The sequence below is a fragment of the Delphinapterus leucas genome, chromosome 17 (assembly GCF_059928025.1).
Source record: "Delphinapterus leucas isolate spDelLeu-1000000601 "Yukka" chromosome 17, BTC_Dleu_Yukka2, whole genome shotgun sequence".
NCBI classification, from domain to species: Eukaryota; Metazoa; Chordata; class Mammalia; order Artiodactyla; family Monodontidae; genus Delphinapterus; species Delphinapterus leucas.
Genome location: NC_143145.1, coordinates 1429273 through 1453399, shown reverse-complemented (window position 1 = coordinate 1453399; position 24127 = coordinate 1429273). Strand labels below are relative to the sequence as shown.

Sequence of the window (24127 nt, the reverse complement as noted above, 5' to 3'; positions counted from 1 at the left end):
GTGAGGGGTTGGGGGACCCGCGTTCAGTGATCTGTCGGGTAACACACCGGAGCCCTGTGCGCAGCCTGGAGAAGGTGGACTGCATTTGAAGTAGGGGCGATGAGGGGCGGGGCTTGAAAGAAGAGGAGGAGCCAGTGCAGAGCAATAGGCAAGGGAGTGGGTTCCCAAAACCCTCCCACAAGCAAAGTCCGCTGGATTTCTCCCCGGGGCACAGCGTTTCTCAAACTGAGGTCTATATTCCTGGGGATCTGTAAGAGATTTTTTTCCCCTAATAGGGCAATGTGGGAAATACTGAACATAAGGACTCTCAAAGGGCCTTTTGCAGCAAAGATTCTGCAGTCCTGTGGGGCAGGGGCCTGAGAGGGCCCAGCTATCTGCAGAGATGCTCTCAGGGAAGGGGGGGATCCTCCGCACGAGGAGGGCAGGAGGGCAGAGGCTGCCCTGGCCTGGGGATGGGCAGAGAAATGCGTCCCAAGTACCAGCCTGCCCAGGGGCTGGGGGCGGGGGGGGGAGCCACCCCTCATTAAACTAACCAGGCATTTGAAACTCACTCTTTTACCAGCTGGACGTTCTCCAATTAAGGCCCAGGCTCCTACCCCAGGTCACAATTAACACATGGCCTCCTCAGCCTGGCATTGGCCTCCACTCCCCAGAGTGGCTGAGAGGAGACATGGAGCTCCCTGCCCCACAGGTGTGCAGGGCAGGCGAGAAAACTAAGATCCCAGTGAGGCCCTGGACTGGACACCTGCCCAGAGGAGCTCCATCCCTCCCTCTGGGAAAAGTCCTTGACCCCAGTTATGAACCCAGGACCGCCACGTGAACAAGAGGCTGAGTCCTGTTCCTGCCTCCCCCTTCCTCCCTCCCCTCCCTGCGTCTGACCCTTCCTCCCGCCCTGTGCTGGGGACAGAGTGGTGGGGACCCAGGATGTGAACTCAGGCCCCACGCTGTCAGGCAGGTCTGGAAAAGGGATGTTCCTATGCCTATTTCACCAAGGGGGCTCCAGAGCCCTCTGGTCCCACGCTGAGCCCTGGCCCTGGTCCCACGCTGAGCCCTGACCCTGGTCACACGCTGAGCCTGGGCTTTGGTCACATGCTGAGCCTTATTCCTGGCCATAAGGAACGGATGCTGTTCTAGTCTTAGGACCCATGCCCAGAGTGCTGGGGAAGGACAGAAAGGCTGCTGTGCGCACGGGCACAGGGCGCCTCAGAAAGGGCTTAAGCAGCCACCAGAGAGCTCAGGCTGGTGGGACTCTGAGTGTCCTGAGTAGAAAGCTCGGTGTCCTGAGTTGCTCTGGCACCTGCCCTCGGCCAGTCTCCCCTCTTCCTTCCCTTCCCGCTCACGCAGAGCCTGGCCCCTACCCCCGCACTGCAGCCTTCTGTTTCCCTGCAGCAGGGAGAACACCAGCACCTCCCTACCCATCCTGAAGGGCCCCAGTCTCGGGGTGGGGGTCTCTGAGTGTCCACCTGGCCCGGGAGTGTCCCAGCTAGCCCCTCCTTGAGCCTCCCTGGCTCCTTCAGAGGAGGGACAGAGAGAGAGGTGGAGGATGGGGATAATTCACTCTGGGTCCCCAGGTGGGAGGGCTGCTCCTCTTTGGGCTGGTCTGGGCAGCAAGGAGCCAGGATGCAGGGACGCCCTTGTTCCTGATCATGGGCAGCTGGTGTTCTCCAGGAGCAAGAAGGTGGGAAACTGGATAAACAAGGGAGTCCCAGCAGCCAGCGGCCAGCAGGGCACACCTGGGACAGCCCGGCACGCCCTCCTTGCAGGTTGGGGCTGAGCCACGGAGTGGGGGGGGGCACTGCCAGCTCCCCAGTGAGGGGCACTAGAGATGGGCCAGGAAGGGAGAATAGGAGCTCACCAGCCAGAGCAGGGGCCAAGGTGAACAGGTACACCATCTCAGGGGATGTCTGCATGGGAGAGGCTCCCTCTCTGAGATGGTGCCCTTGGGTTCTGTTCCAGCAAAACGTCATGGAAACTTCGTCACACCCTGGGCAGAGCCGTTATCCTGTTTAATGCGGTGCCAAGGGACAGCCGTGTCACAGGCACAGCTCCTGCCCTCCAGTGTCCATCTCCCTCTAGCACCCTCTGCTGGCAAAGTGGGAGTGTGGCGGGCAGCCTTGCTGCCAGAAGCTGGGCACAGAGGGTAGGCGTGGACCTGAGCCCATTTCACCACCAGCACCCTGTGAAAATTAATAAAGGGAAAGTCACTAAAATGGAGTTGGGATGCCAGAAGAGGGCGCTCTCATGCACCTACCCCTCAAGGTCAATACAGATCCCAACAGGAAGAGACCTACCTTGCATCTCTGGCAAGAAGTGACACCAAGACCAGCAGGAGGAAAGAAGATTTTTCTCCCCGCCCGACAACAGCCCAGCCAATGAAAAGCTACCACTCCGTCAACTCCCAGTTTCCTCCAATGGACTCTGTTTATAACAGCCCCTCCCAACTCCCCTTCTCCTCTGCAAAAGAGTCTCTTCTTTGCTTTACCAGACATACATATAGTTCACCACAGTTGCATTCTTTGCAAATCCCAAATTGCAATCCTTTGCTATTCCAGAACAAACACATTTTGCTGGTAAAAGAACTGGCTGTTATACTGTTTTAGGTTAGCAACCCCCTCCCATAGCCGAGACCACGCGCCCCTCAGGGCTCTTTCAAACCTCCCTCCAGCCCAGGACTGGAAGATGCCTCTAATGGGCAACTTGGGCCTGGCCCAGAGCACACTCCCTCCCCCTTCCTGCGCTGTGGAGAGCTCTGTCTGCTCCTGTTACCCTCCTAGGGCTCCAGAGAGCGAGGCCACCGGTAGGGGCTGGAGCAGGGTGGCTCCAGGGCCACACTTCCCACCTGGACGAGGAAGCAGGGGACAGTGGAGGCTACGCTTGCTCGGGGCAGTGGAGCTTTCTCTGCCAGGTTCAGACCTCGAGTTCGTGCCCCTTGCCAGGTGGGGAAGGGTCTTGAACAGGCACTGAAGTGGCTGAGTGGATACAGGATTGCCGCCCATCTTTCCCCAGCTTGGAGGATGCCAGCAGGGATGGTTTTAAAGGAGAACCTTGTGTCCCCAGTGCTGCCCTGAGGTTCTCCATCCCTAAAGTTCAGGTGCCCTCTTGGCTGGTGAGGTAAAAGCCAGGTTGCTGGTCTGCGGGTAGGTACCCAGGCCTCAGGGTCCCCTCCCCACACTCCACCCCACGCTGTTTATACCACCACTGGGTCCCCTCTGCCTTCCCGTGCCTGCAGTGCCCAGCTTGGAGCCTGCCACCTGGAGGGCCTGTGTCGCTGTAGGGCAGGCAGCTCCTGCAGGACCGTGCGGGGCCTGGAGAAGTCAGCTGGCCTCCTGGAGGCTGGAACGCCCCGAAGGCAGCACCACCTTGCTGGTTCTGCTGCAGAGGCCTGGCCAGTGGGCAGGCTGGGCCTTGGCATCTTGGCCCCCAGGACCCTGGCAGATGTCCTCAGTCTGCAAACGGGAGACAGGTAGGGGAGGACTGGGCGAGCTGGAGACAGTGAGGCCCCTACGCACTGATCTTTTCATTTATTCACTCATCCACAGACACTTATGTACCTCCTTGTGCTGGGCGCTGTGTCCAGCACTGGCTCACGCTGGCCTTGGCTGGATTGGAAGGGCCAGTGGCTCCACAGGAAGGGGGCCCTGGGCATGAGAAGAGTGAAGAGAATGGTCTCTGCACACGCTTGCCACAGTCCCAGGGAGCGGAGAAGACCTTTCTGGGAGGTCCTCAGGCGCGGGCGGCGGGCCGGTAGTTCAGACACCTGACTGTAGCCTCTGGCCTCCAGCAGTGAGAGCTTAGGCAAGCCGCCTGCTTCACTCTCGGCTTTACCATGAGCCCCCGCATGGCCAACCCTGGAAGGCACCTACCAGGGACCGCCGTAGGCCTGGCCGCCTCGCGCCTGTGCCCCGTTCCCAGCACCGGCGCTGCACTTCCTGGCCTGGATCCCATTTCCCCCCAGCAAGGTAGGGAATCGATACCCCCCTCAGTCCCTGAGGCCCCAGCACTGACAACTGGGAGACGGTACCCGCACTTCCTTGCCCAGGTGGGACGATTCTGAGGTGAGGGTTCTACATGGGCGTCAGAGAGCCCCAGGGGACCGTCTGCAGTGGCAGCTGGATGGTGACCTCCCTTCCCCGTCTCCCCTGGAGATGAGCCTTCACCTCCGGAATAAGCCACCTGCTCTCCAGCCCTTGTCTCAGGGCTGCTCCTGGGAGGCCTGGAACTTAGTGCCTTCGGCACCTGACACACAGCTGATCAACCACCAGCAGCTACGGCCATGATGCTAATGACTATCTCAGGGGTTATGGGGTTCCCGGAGAGGCTGCAAACACCTGGATGGTAGACCAGATGTCTATCTGTCTGCCCACAGCCAAGGGTCCTGGAAACTGCGGCTGGATCTGCCCTGGGCTGCTGAGTCTGCAGAAACCTTCCCAAGGGGAAGCTGAGCCAGGTGCACCCCCCCAGACCACACTGAGCCTGCTGAGATCACATAGAGCAGGAAGAGCTGTGCACTTAACTCGCTGTTGCAACTGTTAGGACGTGAGGAATGTATTTTCTTGATTCAGTTTTAAAAATACAAGGAACAGCAAGACATAGACATTTAAGATCTATTACGACGGATCGTGTTCTGACATCACCTGGAGCCGAGTATGACTATCTAAATTCAAATTAAACAACGTAAAATCGCTTCCTCTATCACACGGGGCAACGCTTCACGCACTAGGCAGCTGCGGGCGGGCGGCTACGGGCGTGGAAGCAGCCCCGGGGGAAGGGCAGTGCTGACAGGTGGGGAACCTGCCGCCGTGGTCACAGAACCTTCCTCCCGCTTCCCACATCCCCAGCTCCACACAAGCCAACGCTTCCGCTGCATCAACAGCTCTTTCGCTGGCAAATCAAACATGTCTCTCTAGTTCCACTCGTCCCGGTGACCCTGCGGGGCGAGCACAACCCCGTCTTTCACTATTTGCCGGCCAGAGGCACTGACAGTTTGTGGGGAGGCAGCCCTGCCACAGAGCTTTGCATCCCAGCCCTTGTGCGTTCTGTCGCTCCTTCCGAAGCCCTGCATACGCTTCCCAAAGACCTAACAAGATAAGAAACGCCCCATTGGGGAGCCATCAGAGCCCATGGATCAGGGCTGATCTAACCAATTTCCTTCCATAAAGTGTCCCAAAGAGGAGGAAGGTCTCTCACTTGGCTTGCCTTGGGGCTTTACCCCGTGGCAAGCTTGAAACATGTGTTCAACTGGGCCTTCATTTTGTCACCTGTAGGATGGAGAAGGTGTGAGTGCCCTTCTCACCGGGTGGATCTGTGCATACCGAGCTTAGGACAATAGCTCGCCACGTACTGTTCATTCATTTATTGATCACCGGCTGCATAGACTCGGCTGGCTTCTCATCCTCAGGGGATCCTACCATGAGGCTTCCCCATAATAGGTCCTGGGTTTCTGGATGGTTTGAGAAAGCCTGTATCATTATGCAGATGGATCCCCATAGTACGTAGGGGGAGACTGGTTGCTTTTCTCACTCAGCACAATTCCCTTCAGATTCATCCAGGTTGTTGCCTGTTTCAATAGTTTGTTGCTTTTTATTGCTGAGAAATATTCCATGACATGGATGGACCACAGCTGGTTTAGCCACTTGCCCATTGAAGGACATCTCGGTTGTTTCCAGTTGTTGGCACTTTTAAATGAAGCTGCAATACACGTTTATCCACGGGGTTTTCTTGTGAACATACATCTTCATTTCTCTGGAATACACACTCAAGAGTGCGACTGCTAGGTCATACGGTAGTTGCATGTTGAGTTTCATAAAAAACTGTCAAACTGTTGGCCACTGTGGTGATATAACTTTACAGTCTCACCAGCAATGTATGGATGGTCCTGTTTCTATGCATCCTCGTTGGCATGTGGTGTGGTCACTATTTTTACTTTAGCACTTTGATAGGTGTATAGTGATATCTCATTGTGACTTTAATTTGCATTTTCATAAAGGATAATGCTGGTGAAAATCCATGTGCTTATTTGCCACCTACCTCTGCTTATTGGTGAAATGTCTGTTCATACGTTCTGACCCATTTTCTTTCTTCTTTTAATATTTTATTTTTTTATTTTATTTTTTTGGCTGCATCAGGTCTTAGTGGTGGCACACGGGATCTTCGTAGAGGCATGCAGGATCTTTCATTGCGGCGCACGGACTTCTCTCTAGTTGAGGCACGCGAGCTCAGTAGCTGCGGCCTGCAGGCTTAGTTGCTCCGAGGCATGTGGGATCTTAATTCCCTGACTAGGGATCGAACCCGCATCCCCTGCATTGGAAGGCGGATTCCTTACCACTGGACCACCAGGGAAGTCCTCTGGCCCATTTTCTAATCGGATTTTCTTCTTTTTAATTGTTGAGTTTTGAGAGTTCCTTAGAATTTTAGATGACACTTTGCTGGATACGTGCCTTGCAAATATTTTCCCCCAGTCTGTAGTCTGTGTTTTCATCTTCTTATCAGAGTCTTCAGCAGGGCATAAGGTTTTAATTTTGATGAAGCCCACTTTATCAACTTTTCCTTTTATGGATTGTGCTTTTGGTATCAACTCTAAGAACTCTTTGCTTAGCCCTAGATGGTATCTTTTTCCATATCTTTTTAATGGTTATAGGACCTGTAGATATGTCATCCTTTTCATTCCTGATATTGATAATTTGTGTCTTCTCTTAGTCATAATCATTCTTTCTAGGGATTTATCAGTTTTACTATTTTTTCAAAGAAATAACTTTTGATTTTTCTATTATTTTGTGTATTTCTATTTTACTAGCCTGTTTCTACTTCTTTGGGGTTTGTTATTCTTCTTCTAATTCCTTGAAATAGATACTCAGATCTCTGACTTTCAGGTTTTCCCCATTAATATATGATTTCAGATTACAAATTTCTCTTTATAAGCATGGCTTTAGCACTATGCCACAGGTAATAATATGTCATAGACACATTGTAATTTAATATAAATATTTTCTAATTTCCATTGTGATTTTTTTGAATCTTAGGCTATTCAGGAATGTATTGCTTAATTTCCAAATATTTGGGAGTATTTTAATTTTTGTTCTTAGTTTCTTATTGAATGTCACTGTGGTCAAAAAACACACTCCAGATGATTTCAATCCATTGAAATTGTTGAGAATTGCTTTACACCCAGCATATGGACAAACGTCTGGTGAATATGCCATGTCCCTTGAAAAGATTGTTCAGTTGTATGTAATACTCTATATATGTTATGTGGAATTAATTAAAGAAATCTCAGCTAAAGTTGTAGTTGGGACAGGCCTGGAGTGGGGAGCACTCCCCCTATATGCATAGTCAGTTACCCCAAGGGGAACACACAAGGGGCTACCTACATTGCCACAAAAAGGAACCCCTACTTCCTGTCTAGCAGAAGGAAGACACTGCTCTCTGCAACCCGCAGCTCAGCCAGTCAGAAACTGCAGCAGCTGAACCAATGGGAAGCCTCCATCCATTGGCCTCCCAGCTTCTCCAATGGGCTGTTTGGTTATCACGGCAGCCCCGCCCAACTCCCCCGTTTCCCTATAAAAGCAAGTTCCCCTTCCTCATTCTCTGGGTTTGCCTATGGTTGGCCCTAGCTGGCTCCTCTCGAGTCTAAATTCCTCTCGCTATTCCTGAATAAACTCAGGAATAGTTTATTTTTGCTGGTAAAATACCTGGCTGTTATATTATTGAAGTTGACGGTTACTAAGTCAAGACTGTTAGTCACGATGTGCAAATATTCTATACCTCTATTAATGTCCTGACTTGTTCTATCGTACACAGAGAAAATTATACTGAAATCTACCAATTCTTCTTTTATTTCTGTTAATGGTTGCTTTATATTTTGTGGCCATGTTAATAGATGCATACTGTTTTAGAATTATTTCAGCCTCTTGGATTTACACTTTTGTAATTACCAAAAGCTATGACAGTAATGCTTCTTGTGTTGGGATCACCTTTGTCTGATATTAGATGCTCTACCAGATTTCTTTTGTTTACTGTTTGCAGGGTACGCCAATGACTAGTTTTTGACCCAGCATCTGTGCCCACCCAGGACAGCCCCCCGCCCCTGGCCTCAGCTCTGCAGATCCCATTGGATCTTCCTGGTGCCGCCGGGCGAGGCTGGGCCGCTAGGGGTGCCAGAGGGAGCAGTGGGGCTGGGAGGAAGGAGGACACACTCCTTCCACCGTGCTTCCGGTTTGCGCATGGCCGCTTCCGGTTCGCTGGCGGCTCTGCGGAGTTTGGGGCGCAGCTCGTTTACCTGATGCGGGCGTTTTTCTCCGCAGTTGTTTAACCAGGTTGCGGTTTCGCCGGCGTGGAAACCTCGTGCATCGCTCTCCTCTTGGCGGGGGTTTCTGTGACCGCTCCGTGGGCTCCGCTCGATGGCGATTCTAGGTGTTAGTGGTTCCCTGATGCAGTGGTTGGCCGACTGCAGCCTGAGAGCAGTCCGGCTGCTTGTTTTTAGTTGCACCTGGGAGCCGAGAATATCTTTTGTACGCTTAAACGGTGGGGGTGGGGGGAGCGGGGGGAAGCAACTTTTGTGAAATATATGAAATTCAGGTTTCGCCTGTCATAAGTAAAGTTTTTTTGGAACGTAGCCACGGTTGTTCATTTCCATGTTTACCGCCTCTGACTCCGTGTATCTCGCTGCCACCTGTGCCACTCCTGTCGCAGGCAACTCTTTACACTATTGATATCGTTGGGTTAAATATGCTATGTAATTCTTTATGTAGTGAAACCCCAAGACCTCGTTGTTATTGCTTCAGATAATGATATTCATTTACATTGTCTCACATTCACCCTTTTTCTTCCCTTCTTTCTGTGCATTTGTGTGCTTATGTTTGAGATCATTTTTCTTCTACCTCTTATAATTTTTTTGAGTGGGGTTCGCTGGGGGTAAGTTCTCTGAGATTTTTTTTCTTTGAATTTGTTGTTACCTTTGATCTTTCTTTTTATTTATTTATTTAGGGTTTTTTTTTTTTTTTCTGGCTGTGCTGCGAGGCATGTGGCATCTTAGTTACACCACCAGGGATTGAACCTGCACCCCCTGCATTGGAAGCGCAGTCTTAGCCACTGGACCACCAGGGAAGTCCCTGTTACCTTTGAATTTTGAAGGATATTTGTGCTTTGTATTAACTTCTAGATTGGTAGTTATTTTCTGCCAGTGGTTTGACGATGTCATTCCATTGTCTCCTGTCTTTCACTGATTATTTTCTCTTTTGGAACTCAGTTGTTAGTCTTGATGTTGCCCCTTTAAGTGTGGTGGCTATTTTCTCTGGCTGCTCTTAAGATTTTCTCTTTATCCTTGGTGTTCAGCAGTTTTACTGTGATGTGCGTGGGTATGATTTTTCTTGATCCTGCTTCAGTTCCTTAAGGATTTCTTAAATCTGTGGGATGATATCTTTAATCAGTTTTGGAATCATATTAGCTCCTGTATCTTGATGAAATGTTGTGTCTGACCCATTCTCTTTCCTTTCCTCTTAGTGGATCCACATTGTCTCAGTTAGCTGCTGCTGCTGCTGCCTATCAAGTGGCTACACAGCTCTCAGAGTTAAAGCATTGATATTATCATCCATGCATCTGAGGGTAGGCTGGGTTCAGTGCTTCTCACTGCAGATCTGGGGTCAGCTGAGATGTTCAGCCACATGTGTTTCTCATCCTCCTGCTACAAGGGCACTAATGAGCATTTTCTCTCATGATGGTGATAGCGGCATAAGAAAGCAGCCCCTGGCAAGTTACAAGATTGAGCCCCAAGTCAAGGTCAAGGAAATAAATCCAGCCTTTGGTTGAAGGGACTGCAGAGTTATATGGCAAAGGGTTGGTTAAGAAATGGGGTCCATATTTACATCTGCATTCAAGTATGTTAGACCCTTCACCATGTCCCAGATATCAATCTCTTTGCTGTTTTCTAGTCCTTTAAAAGCGGTACTGTGTTTAGTCTGATGTTTTCTACCTACTACTCTTCTCGATTACTAAAATCTCTCTCCTTGGTTTTGTCTCAAATGCTGCTAATCCAACTCTTGGTCCTTTCTATTATACCCTAGATTTTTATTTCATTAATTTCTGCCGCTTCATTATTTCTCATTACAAATTTCTAACTTTTGAAATGGAATGTCCAATTCCTTAATTTTCCGATGTTCTTCTTTTCTGTTATAAGCGTTTGAGTTTAAAAATGCTTATCAGTTTTCCCCTGGAAGCTGCTCTAGCTTTATCCCAGTGTTTTGTTGTGTACTGTTTTGTTTTCTGTAGACTTTGTTAACTGTCCAATTTAAAGTACTTGAAAATTTTCATCATGGTGTCTTGTTTTTGAGCAGAGTGCCTATGTTGTAATTGTTGGGTGCAGAGTACAAGATATGTTAGCTGTGTTGTTCAGTGTTTTTACTAAACTTCTGCCCTCAGGTCTGTCAGTTGTTGGGAGAGGTGTGTTTAAACATTCCACAGTGTTGCTGGTTTTGTCCATTTCTCCTTGTTCTAGCACTTTTTATGTATTTTGGAGCACTTCTGTTAGATACATACACATAAGTTTTAAGTTGTTAAAAAAATTTTTTTTCCGGTGAGTTGAATATTTTGTCATTTACATCTCTTAGTGATTTTTGCCTTAAAGTCTATTTGTCTAACATTAGTAGTATAAGTCCATGATATCTTCTTCCATCTTTTTTTTTTTTTTTTTCTTACAGTACGCGGGCCTCTCACTGTTGTGGCCTCTCCCGTTGTGGAGCACAGGCTCCGGACATGCAGGCTCAGCAGCCGTAGCTCACGGACCTAGCCGCTCCGCAGCATGTGGGATCCTCCCGGACCAGGGCACGAACCCGTGTCCCCTGCACTGGCAGGTGGACTCTCAACCACTGCGCCACCAGGGAAGCCCTCTTCCATCTTTTATGATGAATTTTTCTGTGGTCTTTTGTTTTGAGTGTTTTTCTGGATGAAAACAAAAACTTCAATCTAATAATCTGTCTCTGAGCTGGTGATTTTATTTATTGTGGTTGCTAAGGCAGGCAGATGTATTTCTATCATCAGTTATGTAGTACTTTTAATTTTTTCTATCCGTTTTTTTTCTCAATTATGACTTCCTTTTTCTGTACCTATGCGGAAGGTAACAAACGCTATTTCTATGACCCTTTGGCATTGACCCTTTATGCCTATGGCATCTCTAACCTCTCTGTGAACCACGTAGAAACCAGAGAACACTTCATCGTTAAGCACGTTCCTCCTGTCTTTTCATGCTGTTTGTATCCCACGTTGTCTTATTTTCTTTAACCTCCCAAATAAGAAATTATTATTTTTGTGCTCTCTAGTCAGTGTTTGTTTTGCTTTATCCACATGTCTTAGTCTGCTCGGGCTGCTACAACAAAACATCGTAGGCTGGGGGGCTTAAACAGCAGACACTTATTTCTCACAGTTGTGTAGGCTGCGAGTCCAAGATCACTGCCTTGTCCTCTGTCTCCCATGTTGAGCTGAGGTCTGCATAGGGTGTAACTGCTGTTGCCTCCGAGACGTGTCTTTTCTCTCTGGCAGCTTTTAGGATTTTCTCTTGGTTTGAAATCTGGACATTTTACTCTGAGTGTGTCTCAGTACAGGTCTGTTGTGATTGCTTGACCTGAGTATTCATGTCTTTCATCACTTTTGGAAAATCATCCATTGCTCTTTTCTTTGAACATTGTCTGTACTCCATTTTCTGTGTTCTCTTCTTCTGGGATTCTGCTTGTTTCTGTATTAGCCTCTCTCCTTCTGTTCTTCATGTCTTCTAGTTTCTTCTCTGTGTTTTCCATTTCTTTTAATCTCTAGGTTGCAGTGGAATAATTTGTTCAGCTCAGATTCCAGTTTATTGTTCTCTCTTCATCTATGTGTAATCTGTTATTTAATTTCTCCCTTAAGTCTTTATTTTTGAATTTTATTTTTTTTATGCAGCACGTTCTTATTAGTTATCTATTTGATACATATTAGTGTATACATGTCAATCTCCCAATTCATCCCACCACCATCTCCCTAAAGTTTTTATATTCAAAGATTACATCATTCGCTTCCAGCAGTTTCCTTTATTTTTTTGCCTAATATTTTTTGATGGTATCTCGTTCTTTCCTCATGTTTTCTATGCTCTTTTATTTCTTAAAGAAAATTTATTTTTTATTATATATCTATGATTTCCAATGTTTGAAACCTTTGGTGGTCTACTTCTGCTTACTCATTGTTTCTTGTTTTCTTGTGTCTTTTGTGATTTTTTATTTTTTAGCAGGTATTTATTGAGATAATACCTTTGGGACTCTGACTTCTGAGTTGAGCAGATATTCCTTCAGAGAGGATTTTCCTTTGTTCTTCTAGGTATCTACAGGGTGAAACCCATCATTGCCACTTAACATTTATTTTGTGGCTTGAGGTTGATTGGAATAAACCAGTAGTGGAAATACAAGCCGCAAGGTCATATGAGAGTTTCTAATTCTCAGGAATAACTTCTCTTCATATGTTTTCTCCACGTAGAGCCAATACTGACACAGACAAGCTTCCTTGTGCAGAGAGTATCTTTTTTTCTAGTTTAGTGTTTAATTTAGGGCATATCCCTTCTGAAGCTCCTCATTTATGTTTTTTTACCTTCACTTCCTCTCTTATGGAGACCAGTGCCTTGTCTGCCACCCAGCCTGTGGCTCTAGGTGACTGGAAAGAAGCAAGTATCCTGAAGGCAGCTGCCAGCTTCACTACTTGCTGTCCATATATTGTCAAGATTGTTTCCTTTTCTTTTCTTTTTTTTCCCCTTCCTTCCTTTCTCCCTGCCTCCCTTTCGCCCTCCCTCCCTCTCTTCTTTCCTTTCTTCCTCTTCTGAAATGTTCACATTAGCTTGGCATACAGTTGAAAAGTATTTAGAATGTTTTTTCATGCAACATTTTTAAGTGTTTTGTAATAGGAGGGTTTTTAGCTGCCCGGTTAGACCTGTTGCTGGGGGAAAGCATTTCTATAGCCCTTCCTTTATTCTCCTTCCTTTGTGACATGTCTAAGCCTCCACTTGAGCATTTGACTGTAGCCGGGACAGTGTGTGTGCACGTTATGTTCTTGGGTTACGTGGGAGCATTTGGAATGCTTCACCACTAAGTATGGTGTTTGTTTTAGGTTTCTGGTGGGTGACTTTTAGTAAATTACTGACATTTTTTCCAGTTCCTAGTGATCCAGGATTTTTAAAAAATCATATAAGTGAATGTTGATGATCCTCTGGTTATTATCCTTTATCTCCTTGGTTGACATCTTTTTCTAAGGCTGACTCATTCTTAACGTTTCTGGAGCAAATTGTACTTGGTCATAACCTGTTATTATTTTAATACAGCCAATTAGCCAGTTTTTGTTTTTAGTTCACAGTTATGTGGACCTCTAGTGTTCCTTTCTTGTACTGCTTCTGTTTTGTGGTAGTATCGGTTCTGCGCTTGGCCTATGAAGGGAGTGAGTTGGTAGGAGCGTTCCAAGTGCTTGAGACAGAAGATGACGTTTCAGAAGGTGGACGTGCTTGTTCAGAGGTGCACACAGGCTTTGGCGACCCTGTGTCCAGCACCTTGTGATTTGCTCCATATGTATCAGGATGGGGGGGGGCCTTTGCTGTGGTTGAGGAGCAACGTTTGAAGGCTACAGTCCCTAGCTCCTCTGCATGTCTTCACGTGGCCCGTTGAGTCCAACCGTCCAAGGGACCGGCAGCTCAGAGCACCTGAGGTACCTGTTCTCCCTAGAAGAGTGCTTCCTATACTCAAAGTGGACCCTCAAATTCTCAGTTTTCTTGGTTTTTAAAGCCTATGTACAGGTGACAACTTGGGCATGCATATATATTTTGGAGAACTTGTCACTTTGAAAGAGATGCTGCTTTTGCGGCCCACACACTCCCCTCCCTGAAGCGTGTGCCCCGAGCTGCAGCAGCGCTCGGCAAGGCGGAGCGTGCTTCCCCGCCACGCCGCGCCGCTCTGGGCTGCTGAGCGCTGCGCTTCGTGTACGTGAGCCAGAAAGAAATACTTTCTGCCCTTGCTGAGGTCACCGTGGTTTGGGGTTTTCTGTCACTTGCACCACACCGGCTTTTTTTTTTTTTTTTTTTTTTTTGCGGTACGCGGGTCTCTCACTGCTGTGGCCTCTCCCGCTGCGGAGTACAGGCTCTGGACGCGCAGGCTCAGCGGCCATGGCTTACGGGCCCAGCCGCTCCACGGCATGTGGGATCTTCCCGGACCGGGGCACGAACCCACGTCCCCTGAATCGGCAGGCAGACCCCCAACCACTGCACCACCAGGGAAGCCCCACACCGGCTCTTAAGGAACACGGTAGCCCACCTTAGCAACACCACTTGCGGAATCACGCGTCCTTCCCCAGCACGTGAGCTTTCTCGTACTCTGCATGGAGTTCTGAGGGGTCCGGGTGACTGTAGGCGCTTCCCTTCACGCTCTTCCCTCAGCTCTAGCCAACACTCTGCCCTCTGCCTCCACGTGGCCTTGCAGGCCTGGCCTGGGCCTACTCACCTTGGCTGGACCTCCTTTTCTATCCGGCCAAGTTTCGACAGGTCGTCACTCAGTTGCTCTCCTGAAACCACGTGCAGTTCCCTCTTGCCCTGGTGACCCAGGGGATTAGCTCACGGCAGGCTTCAGAGAGCCTCCACCATGTCGGCTGGCTCCTGTGCCTCGACCGCTCCTGCGTCCTCTTGCCAGCAAGCTCCTCTGGGCCTCTGCACGGTCTCAGCCACGACCTCCTCTCTGCAGCTTGCAGGGACGGTCCCAAGCTGCCATCATGCCCCACCCCGTCTGTTCGCTCCCTCTCTTCAGCAGATACCCCGTCTGCTGCTCACGGAGCAAGTGTGACTGTGGGGAGTGCATCCTCTCAACTTCCCGGCCCCTTCCCACACGCACGCTCTCTGTGCACTCCTGCCCGTCGCTCTGCTGGCTCACGGGAGAAGCGTCCGCTCTCCCTGCCGGGGCTGCGGCCTCTGCTCTGGATCCCGTTCCGTTCTGCCTGCACCAGCTGGGCCCCCGCCTCCTGCTTCTGTCCTCCGCCGACTGGCTCCCCACTCTTCGCAGATAAAGGCTCCCAAGTCTTTACACTCTTAATGTGGCACCGATGTTGACCCTTGATCTGTTTTTTCTAAACTCTACCCTCTTGCAGCTCCTTCCTTCCACAGTGACTTCTGGGAGGAGTATCTGTCACACTGGTGACAACACGTTTCCCGGTTCACCTGAACTCACGCTGCAATGCGCTGGTGTCTCCCATCACCTGCCATTGAAAGCATCCTCATCACATCACCGAACACCACCAGGTCCAAATTTAGGGATTCTCCATATGCACACGTCTTGACCTCCTGGTTATCTTACACTGCACCTAACCGTCCTCCTGGTGAAGAGACGCCAGTGTCAGGTTGCCATGGTAACTCTCACGTAGTTGACCTCTTGCCTCTCTTGCCTGCCCTAACAAAAGGGATGCTCCACAAGCTCCTATCCTAGGATTTGAGTCGGGAGAAGCTGGGGGATGCCATTCCTGGACCCCGGCATGAGTAGCAGGGTGTGAGCGCAAAGCCTGTGCTTGGAAAAGGGACATGCGTGCAGTAGGAGCCTAACAGAGGCTGGAAATCTTCAGTCCTGGAGCTGCTGGCCAAGCCTCAGGGGGCTTCTGGCCCACCTAGACCTCTGGTTTAGAGGGTCCAGATGTGACAGAGAGGGCCCTCCTCCCTGCCTGCCCCACAGGGCCTCCTTCTGCGGCCACCGAGACTCTTTGGAAGGTTCCCAGGCTGCCCCCACCAGCAGTCTCCCTGAGTCAGACCAGGTCGGGGCGGGCTGGAGTGTGGGCAGACGGGGGAGGAAGGTGAGCTGCAGACGGCGCTGCACCCATCCTAACACCGAGTCAACGCCACGGGGGAGAAAGCCTTTGTTTTGTGTGCATCTGTGACTCCGACTTTTCAGCTGTCTTTGGACAGCTGCATCTCAACTGAAAACCGAGAAAAGGCTGACCCTGCTGCTGCCTACCTGCTCAAGGTAGACATGCTGGACAAATGCATGGGAAAGAATTCGTGAGTCCACCCACCTGTGCCAGTTGGTGGGTGAAGTCCATGCTTATTCAGCAGAATTCCTTGTCTTCTGTCTCCTGAAAGCTGGTAGCAAGAGCTGACGGAGAGCAGCCATGGGGCCTCCCCCGTCAGAAGAGGGCTGCCCCCAGGACGATGTCCCACTCCCCACGCTGAGCAGTATTTCTTTCGCTTCAGGGATGTCTTACGCCCAAATCATTGTGTCTCCCCCACTGACCCTGGGCCCCCCCAAAGGTCAGAAGCATCTGAGCACTACTCTTCATGGGTGGGCCTCAGGCCCACGCTTCCAACAATACTGAGGCCCTCCAAGGTGAAGGGGAGTCAAGAGTGGTTGTCAGCAATAAACAGACTTACAAGTCTTGATTTCAGAGAGAAACAACTTGTAGACGAAATCGCTGTGGGGAAGGTTTGGCCTTGCTCTAATTTGACCTGCTGACCTGCCGGCTAGAGCCAGACAGATTCGATCTCCCCACTCCTTCCCCATTTCGAGGTCCCTGGAAAGTCAGACCACCAGTGAGCTAATCAACGGAAAACAAGTTTAATGCAACAGGTTCCAACCGTCTGCAGCCAGTCGGCTTCATCATGGCAGCCTGAGGCCCAGGAGCCCAGAGGCCAGTGTCAGGAAAGTCACCAGCCCCGCACTGCTGCCCCTGCGGCCCTGCCTGCTGCTGACGCCCCCCTCTTTGTATCTATCTTCTATGTTCTCTTTGATGATTGGTTTCTGGTTGTTGCACAGGTCCTGCTTACAGCACGCCATGAACAGGAAGGGCGTGGGCTTTATGAGCACGAACGACTTGGCCATCTGTGGAGGCGGACTGATTGTCCCACAGTACTTTACGCACTGCTTGGAAACATAGAAGAACCGTGGAAATATTCCTAATGGGACATAAGGACAGAGACAGAAAGGAGTCACGAGAATTGAAAACGACACCAACACCATTTCTGTCTGAAATCTGCCCAACCCTGACCCTTCCGGTGGCGCCTCTCAGAAGCCCCGCTCAAAGAGGGCACCTGATGGGGAGTCGGGAGCCATCACCACAGAGGAAGAGGATCAGGTCTTTGTGTTCAGATTTGCTCCTGGGAGTGGGGTGTGGCATCGGATGCCCCCAGCCTTGGCCTGTCCGCGCGCACTGGGAACCTGGGCCTGGCAGTCTCCGTTTGGGAACGTACAGGCTCCTTAGGCCTCAACTTCTCAAACGCAGGGTCGCTCAGGCCTTTGTGACCACGGACAGATGCAAGAGAGCAAGGGGCTCTGGCCACCCCAGCCACTGCCCGGAGCTTGGAGCTGGCCTCCTGGGGAGCCGCTGCCCAGGGCCTGGGTGTGAGTGCTGTGCCAGTGAGCCTGCCGCAAGGGCACAGCTCAGCGCTGGGTGACAGGGCCAGTCTTCCGACTTCACCTCATCTCATATTTCACCGTGCAGTCATCTTTCCACACTAAGTTATCAGGTCCACGTGAGGCCTCAGTGGGGCTTACACCTCGACCCACTCAGCACCCCGCATACTTCCTGGAACATGGAAGCCTCCAGAAGCGACTGACGAACGGAAAGTGAATTCTCCAGCCCTGACGAAGCCACTGATGGGTCACGCCGGGGCCCTCAGACTCGCCCTCGGGAGAGAGCTCTTCATGCGGCCAGAAGTCCTCGGGCGAATTACAGATGACCCAGCAGTGGTGTCCAGTCGTTTTAAAGCATGCACACTCATTTCAGAACATATTTTAAGCCCACGCCCCTAATTATGTACATCTCTTGTGAAAGCTACTCTTGGTGGGACACCTGAAGTCCTTAAAGCTTAATTTTTCACTTAGAAGTGAATGAAAAGAAATCTCCGTTACTTTCTTCCTACACTTCAGTACTTCACCCTGAACGGCGGGCAATGCGTGTTGCCCTACGTCGGCCCTGCTGTGACTTACGTAAGCTGGGTCTCCTCCATGGCCCACCTGCCCTCCTGGCTTCACAGGACTTTGCTCTTCAAACTTAAAAAAAGGGTAGCTTTCATATTAGTTATTCTCTACTGAGGAAAACTAGACAGACCCTGAATCCTGAAAGTATCCCACTGACCTGCCCGTGGAAGCCCAGTACTAACTGAGATACTTACTCACGGCCACAGAACTACAATACGGGACGCCCGGCTTACAGTCTGTTGGTCTTTCACAATCGAAACTGTTCTCCTTCTCGCAAACGTGACACCTCAGTACGTCTGAAATGAGGAATAAAAAGAAAATGGAATGTGGCAGCTCTCAGGTCCTGTCAGACCAACACCCCCCATCCTCTCCTTCCTCCAAATGAGAACAGCCTGGGGTCCCACTGTCTTCCCAGCTCCCCACAGCCCTCCCCATGCCCGGAGCTCCTTCTCTGCTCTCTGGGCTTCCCTCATCCACGCACAGGGTGTGTCTCTCTCACACCTCCACACCAAGACCCACCGCGCGAACCCGACACGCACAGACACTCGCCGCAGAGACACGCAAGCTCCCACCTTCCTATGGCAACACCCAAGGCTCACCTCCCCCCACCCCGCCCAGCCTCAGGGACGTGCCCCATCCACACACAACACTGGCGTCTCACCTCTGACTTCTCTAGAAAAAGAAACGCCACAGCTTTGGAGTCTGCTCTCACACACCCTTTCCACCCCGCTTCCTGGCCCGCCCCACCTCCTTCAGCACCCGGCTCCCCCTTCCCCTCCCGAGACCCCGGAGCGGTGGCCCACTGTCAGCTCTGCGTCACGGCGGGACTTGCTTTTGGGGGAGAAGCTGGTCACACTCCTGCAGCTCTCTGTTCTCAAAGGCAGCCCCAGAAGGCCCAGTGACGGCTGCGCCAGGCTTGGCCTCCAGCCTGACCTCCCCCAGGAAGGCAGGGCTGTGGCAGGGAGAGCTGGGCGCTGGGGAATAAAGCCAGCCTTCCAGACCTGCTCTCGGGGGGCTCCACATCAAGAGGCTCCCCCACTAGGCGTCCAGGAGCTGACCACCCTCTTCACGCTCTTTTGCCCACTGAGTCCTCTGTGCTGCAACTGTCCAAGCCCACCTGGGGCCAGGGCGGCGTCCAAACGGGGATGGCCACCCCCGAGTCCGCACAGGCGTTCCGGCCCACCGCCTCCTCCCAGCCCAGGAGGCCGAGGGCCTGGAACTTACTTTGCCTTCCAGACACGGTGACGTTGGTCTCCACCCGTGGCAGGCTCATGAGCAGCAGCCAGACAAGGAGGACGGTCATCTCCGAGGACGTCCGGCCCTGAACGTGAGAAGCGAGCAGGCCACGTGCTCAGCCCTGTGGCTCCGCGCTTAGATCTGGCCCCTGTGTGTCCACCAGCATTCGGAGCCCTTCCCCGCTGGACACCGAGGCAGACCCTCTCCTCCTCGCCCATGGGCCTGGGGCCAGGTGTGGCCTCTCGGTGCTGGGTGGCCTGTCACCGCCACTAAGTCCCCTCTATCCCCAGGGACGTCAGCACTCCCTGGAACTCTGCATTCATTCGCCCACGCCCCAGCAAACCTGCTCGGCAGGTGTGCCCGCTGCTGCTCCCTGAAGGCTGCACCAGGTTTCCCCCACCGCGGATCTGAACTCCTGCTCTCAGGAGCCCTCATGGGGCACCCTCCCACCCAGCACCACCGGCCTTCCTCCACCATCTTCATCTCCCTCTCCATCTGTGGCCAGGGCATCACCAGTGCATCCTGACCCCAGGGCACAGGAAGGCGTGGGTACCCCTGCAGCACCCAGCCCATCCCAGGCTGGCCTTGCCACCCCTGATGCCGAGGCCGGCTCTCCTCTCACCAAGCCTGCAGGCCTCACGTGCCCCGTGCACTCCTGCCCGCTCCCTTCCGGGCTCCTCTCTCCTGCTCCTTCTGGAATGTTCCCCAAGTTCCTCACCCGCCTTCGCCCTGCTATCTGGCGGGTGGCGGGTCAAGGAGTCGAGACATTGGCCACGCGTCTGCGGACGGCAGGGCCCTCCCGCGGAGGGAGCGGACACCCACCGCCCATCCCACTCCGCAAGGCCCTGCCCCCTGAGGGTGGGCCGCGCACGCGCACCCGGCGCCTGGCGCTAGGGGAGAGGCTGCTCCGGGTGCCCCTGGTGCTCGCACCCTGTCGCTTCCCGGGCCGCACGGGATCGCGTTGTGGTTTCTCCCACGTCGTGGCCCCAGAGCAGCGTGGTGCGTGGCCGTTCCCCGCCGGCGTTCTTCCCGCAGCCCTCTCCTGCAGACGTGCCTTTGTTAGCACTGGCAGCACCTTCGCAGGAATTCTGTTTTTTTACAGTGGCGGAGCATCCACGGCCTGGATGTAAGAGAGTGTATTTACAGAGCCTCCTTCGATGAGCCTTTGTGTTGTTTACAGCGTGTCGTACTAGAAATAGAGCTGCAGTTGTCCGTAGTGTTATTTCTTAGGAGTGCAGGTACACCGGAAGGACGGTTTCCCAGAAATTCGACTGACAGTCTCAGGTTCAATGTATTTGCAATCTAGATGCACCTGCCCAGCAGCTACATCAGTTTTCTCCTCCCATCTCTGAGAAGTGTGAGTGCCCGTTCCCACAGTATCGTAAAAAAGAATGCATTCTTATCCACCCTTTGGGTTTTCACCAGTCCAGTAGATAAAAATAGTATCCCGTAGCATGAATTTGCATTTCTTTAATTATGAGTGACGTTGAGCAAGTTTTTGCATTCAGGTAGATATGTGTATTCCTTTTTCTGTGCTCTCTATTCAAGTCTGTCGTCTAAATCCACTGTCTGCCATAAAAAGTCAAAAAAACCTTTTTTCCTATCTGATACAGGTCTTGGTATTTTTGCCAAGCAGAAGTGCTTGCTTTTCGTCGTCAAAGATAAACAAAGTCAGACACTAGTTAAAGTGGTAAGGATGGATTTTGATCAGGAACGTTCTATTTCAGTGGGGAAAAGAGTCTGTGTGAAGGGAACTCCACTTGGATTTGCACAGGGGTGACTGGGCATCTCAAAGGGAGAGTGAGGGAGTTCGGAGGTGGCGAGAGGGGCTCAGTGGAGTCAGGGAGGTGAAAATTACAAAAGCGGGAAGGCACGGTTGGTCCCTGTGAAACCCACTTGGGTTTGCTAACTGGCACTTATCTAAGTTAAGCTCCCGCCCTCCCACGGAGGCTGGGAGAAGGGGCCCATCTTCAGGTGGCCGCCGGAACACAGTTCTTCAGGCGGGTACTTTAAGGCAGGGGTGGGGGGATTTGGGTCATCCTAGGGATGCGGCCTTCAGCTGTTAGAAGCGACCTTAGTGTTTGCTTTAGTCCTTACAGGCCAAGGTTGAGGCTTAGTTGATAAAAGGCCCAGAGGAGCCTGGCTGGAGTTTAGTCAGGAGAGGAGCTTTATCACCATCTCTTCTTTTATGGTTCTGGATTTTGAATGGTAGTTAGAAAAAAGCTACAGTAACCAAGACAGTGTGAGGCTGCAGCTGCAGAAAGCTTAGACATATGATCAACAGAACGGACTAAAGAGTCAAGAAACAGACCTACCCATGTGTGATTGATTGATTTTAGACAAAAGTGCCAAGCAAGATAATGCAATGAAGAAAGGGCCACCTCTGTGACAAATGGTGCTGGGACCTTTGAGCAACCAAATGCAAAAGATACGCCCCCAAATGAAAAGAACTTGTAAAAAAGAAAAGCAAAAACATAAACGTGACTTTTCCCTTACCTCACATCATATACAAAAATCCACTGGAAATGGATCACAGGTATAACTATAAGCTATAAAACTTATCTAAATACAAAGCTAGAAGGCTTCTAGAAGGAAACAGGAACAATTTTTCCAATCTTGGGTTAGTCAAAGAATTTTTAAATAAGACACACAAAGCATGAATCATGCAAGGCAAAACTGCTACAGTTTGCAGGGGAAAGAATGCTGATGCCTGTAGCTCCTTCGGAAATGAATCAAAAGATAAGATGAACTAAAGCATGGTTGGAGAGATGGATGGATACGTGGAAAAACTAGTCAAATGTTAAGGGTGGACTTTAGGTGGTGGGTATCCTTGTATTTGCTGTAAATTCTTTCAACTTTACTGTTTCAAATAATTTATATAAAGTGCCAGGGATTAAAAATGTGCTCTACAGAGAATTCCTTGGCGGTCCAGTGGTTAGGACTCCATGCATTCACAGCCACGGGCCCGGTTCGACCCCTGGTCGGGGAACTAAGATCTCGTGAGATGAGTGGCGTGGGCAAAAAAAAATTATTTTTAATTAAAAAAAAATGGGCTGTACGTGATTTAGCCCAGATTCAATCCATTATGAGAATCATGACACGGAGCAGAAAATATTTCAACAAGAGGCTGAATTCGCCTCCTCAGCTAAAGACTGAAGGTCCAGGATTTGGTTGCATAACCCTGAGTGTAGGAATCTAAGGCTTTTGCAGAGTTCAATGGGCTGGGGGTGGTATTTAGAATGTTTTAGGATTGCTAGTCACAGTCTTACAAGCTATGGGGATGGAAAAAGGAATAAGAATATCATTAAATGAATGAGAATTAAAACAGGTGGCCTTTCGCACCACTCCAGTTGTCCCTGATACGGCAAAGACTGTGCGAGAAGAAAAACGGCTGATGGGAGAACTGACGTATCGAGGACAACTTAGCTAAGGCCCTCTTCTCCCAATTCAGGCAAAAGGTGTATTCTTTGGAAATGAAACTCATCATACGTTTATAGTTTTGCCACAGAGGAGTTTGAATTTGCCAGCATATGTGAAAATCCAGTGTGGTGGGTCTCAGTCTGAGAATCAGCGAGTAGCTACACTGATAATACCACGTGCATGACTTCCCTCAAAGAAATGTGTGATAAGTAACCTTATTCAGTGCCACCTGGAAAGAAATCACCTGAAGAGATCTCTGGAAAAAAGATCCTGGGGATTACTCTGGACCCTGGATTATTTTGAGCACCCCCCCCCCTGCAATTTTAGCTCCAGAGGTTACAAAAAGTTGTAGAAGGCAAAGTTCAGCAGCAGCCTGTAAACTCATTTTTCCTCTCTGTTGGGGCCACTAGTTTGGGAAGGAAAATGATGACCTGGTCAAATCTCTGTGCTGGTCCTCCACTGAGGGTGTCGGCTAACAGAAAGATAACAGGGTGTCATATCTGTGAATTGCTTTTAGCAGGAAATACCTGATCCTCCTAGGGGCTTAATTTAAATAAAACTGGAATCTACAAGGCACGGGTATATGAGTCCGGGAGCCTTGGGACTCAGGGGAGGGGATGCTAGGTGGGGTCCGGGTGGGACAGGGATTTCAGTGGTGAAGATGCTGTGTGGGTTCAGTGGGCCATCCGTACCCAGAAAGGTGATAATATATGCCATATATCATCATATATTATATGGCACAGGGGGTGGTGAAAGGGACACCCACAGGAAGGGCTGCTAGGTGGGTAGGAGAGGCCATGGGACCCCAGGGGAGGGATGCCGTGTGGTCAGAACGGATGGGTGGTGGTAGTGGGATCTGCGACCCCTGCTCCAGGAGGGCAGGGCCAAACCCTAGGATCTTCAGACACTGACCTAAGACCCAGTCCAAGCCTGCAGCACTGCCCCCACCACCCTGCGTCCTGCCCAGACCTTTTGGCACCTTCCCGCCCCCCCATCCGTCATCCCCCCTGCCCCCGCATCCGTCCCCCTCCCCCCCCATCTCCTACCCAGATCTTCTGGAATCTGCCCCATCCCTGTGTCCTGCCCGGACCTTCTGGAACCTTCCCCTCCCAGCTCCCGGCCCGTGTCCTGACCGGACCTTCTGGAACCTTCCCCTCCCCCCTCCCAGCCCGCGCTCTGCCCGGACCTTCTGAAACCTTCCCCCACATCCCTGCGTCCTGCCCAGACCTTATGGAACCTTCAGGGACACGACCTCAAGACGGACTCCCACTGGCTGTAGAGAGCGCAGCCGCCGCAGGTGAGTGAGGAGAGGCTGGTCAGGCTCAGAGCCCAGACCTCACCCAGGAAGTACTGAAGGGCGTCTCCCGTCAGGCTTTGCGCGGCCTCTAGAAGGTTTGGCCTGGCCTCGGGGCGGAAGCGCGTCCCCAGCGGCGGTTCCCTCAGAGCGCCTGGTGGCGGGCTGGTGCCCGAAGGTCTCGGAGGACACGGAAGGGGGAGATGGTTCCAGAAGTTCTGGGCGGGACGGGGGTGGC

The 24127-nt window shown here is 51.2% G+C and overlaps 1 protein-coding gene and 1 long non-coding RNA gene across 3 annotated transcripts in view; one reads left to right on the top strand and one right to left on the bottom strand.

The window, feature by feature from the left end:
- LOC149746902 (uncharacterized) overlaps window positions 1–23009 on the top strand; it is a 34618-nt gene extending 11609 nt beyond the window's left edge. Inside the window, exons 3-4 of one of the 2 annotated variants that reach the window (XR_016388271.1) lie at window positions 1957–13701; window positions 15127–23009. This is a non-coding gene — a long non-coding RNA (uncharacterized LOC149746902). Of the gene's footprint in view, window positions 1–1956; window positions 14074–15126 lie in introns of those variants that run through there. The other variant, XR_016388270.1, reaches the window with a different exon arrangement.
- On the bottom strand, window positions 16585–21089 carry LY6K (lymphocyte antigen 6 family member K). The gene is made up of 4 exons (XM_089898654.1): window positions 20897–21089; window positions 19164–19262; window positions 18134–18235; window positions 16585–16915 (listed from the first exon to the last, which is right to left on the bottom strand). Exons 1-4 carry the CDS (start codon window positions 20961–20963, stop codon window positions 16620–16622), a joined length of 564 nt encoding a protein of 187 aa, XP_089754780.1. The 5' UTR covers window positions 20964–21089; the 3' UTR covers window positions 16585–16619.
- Window positions 23010–24127: the final 1118 nt, after the last annotated feature.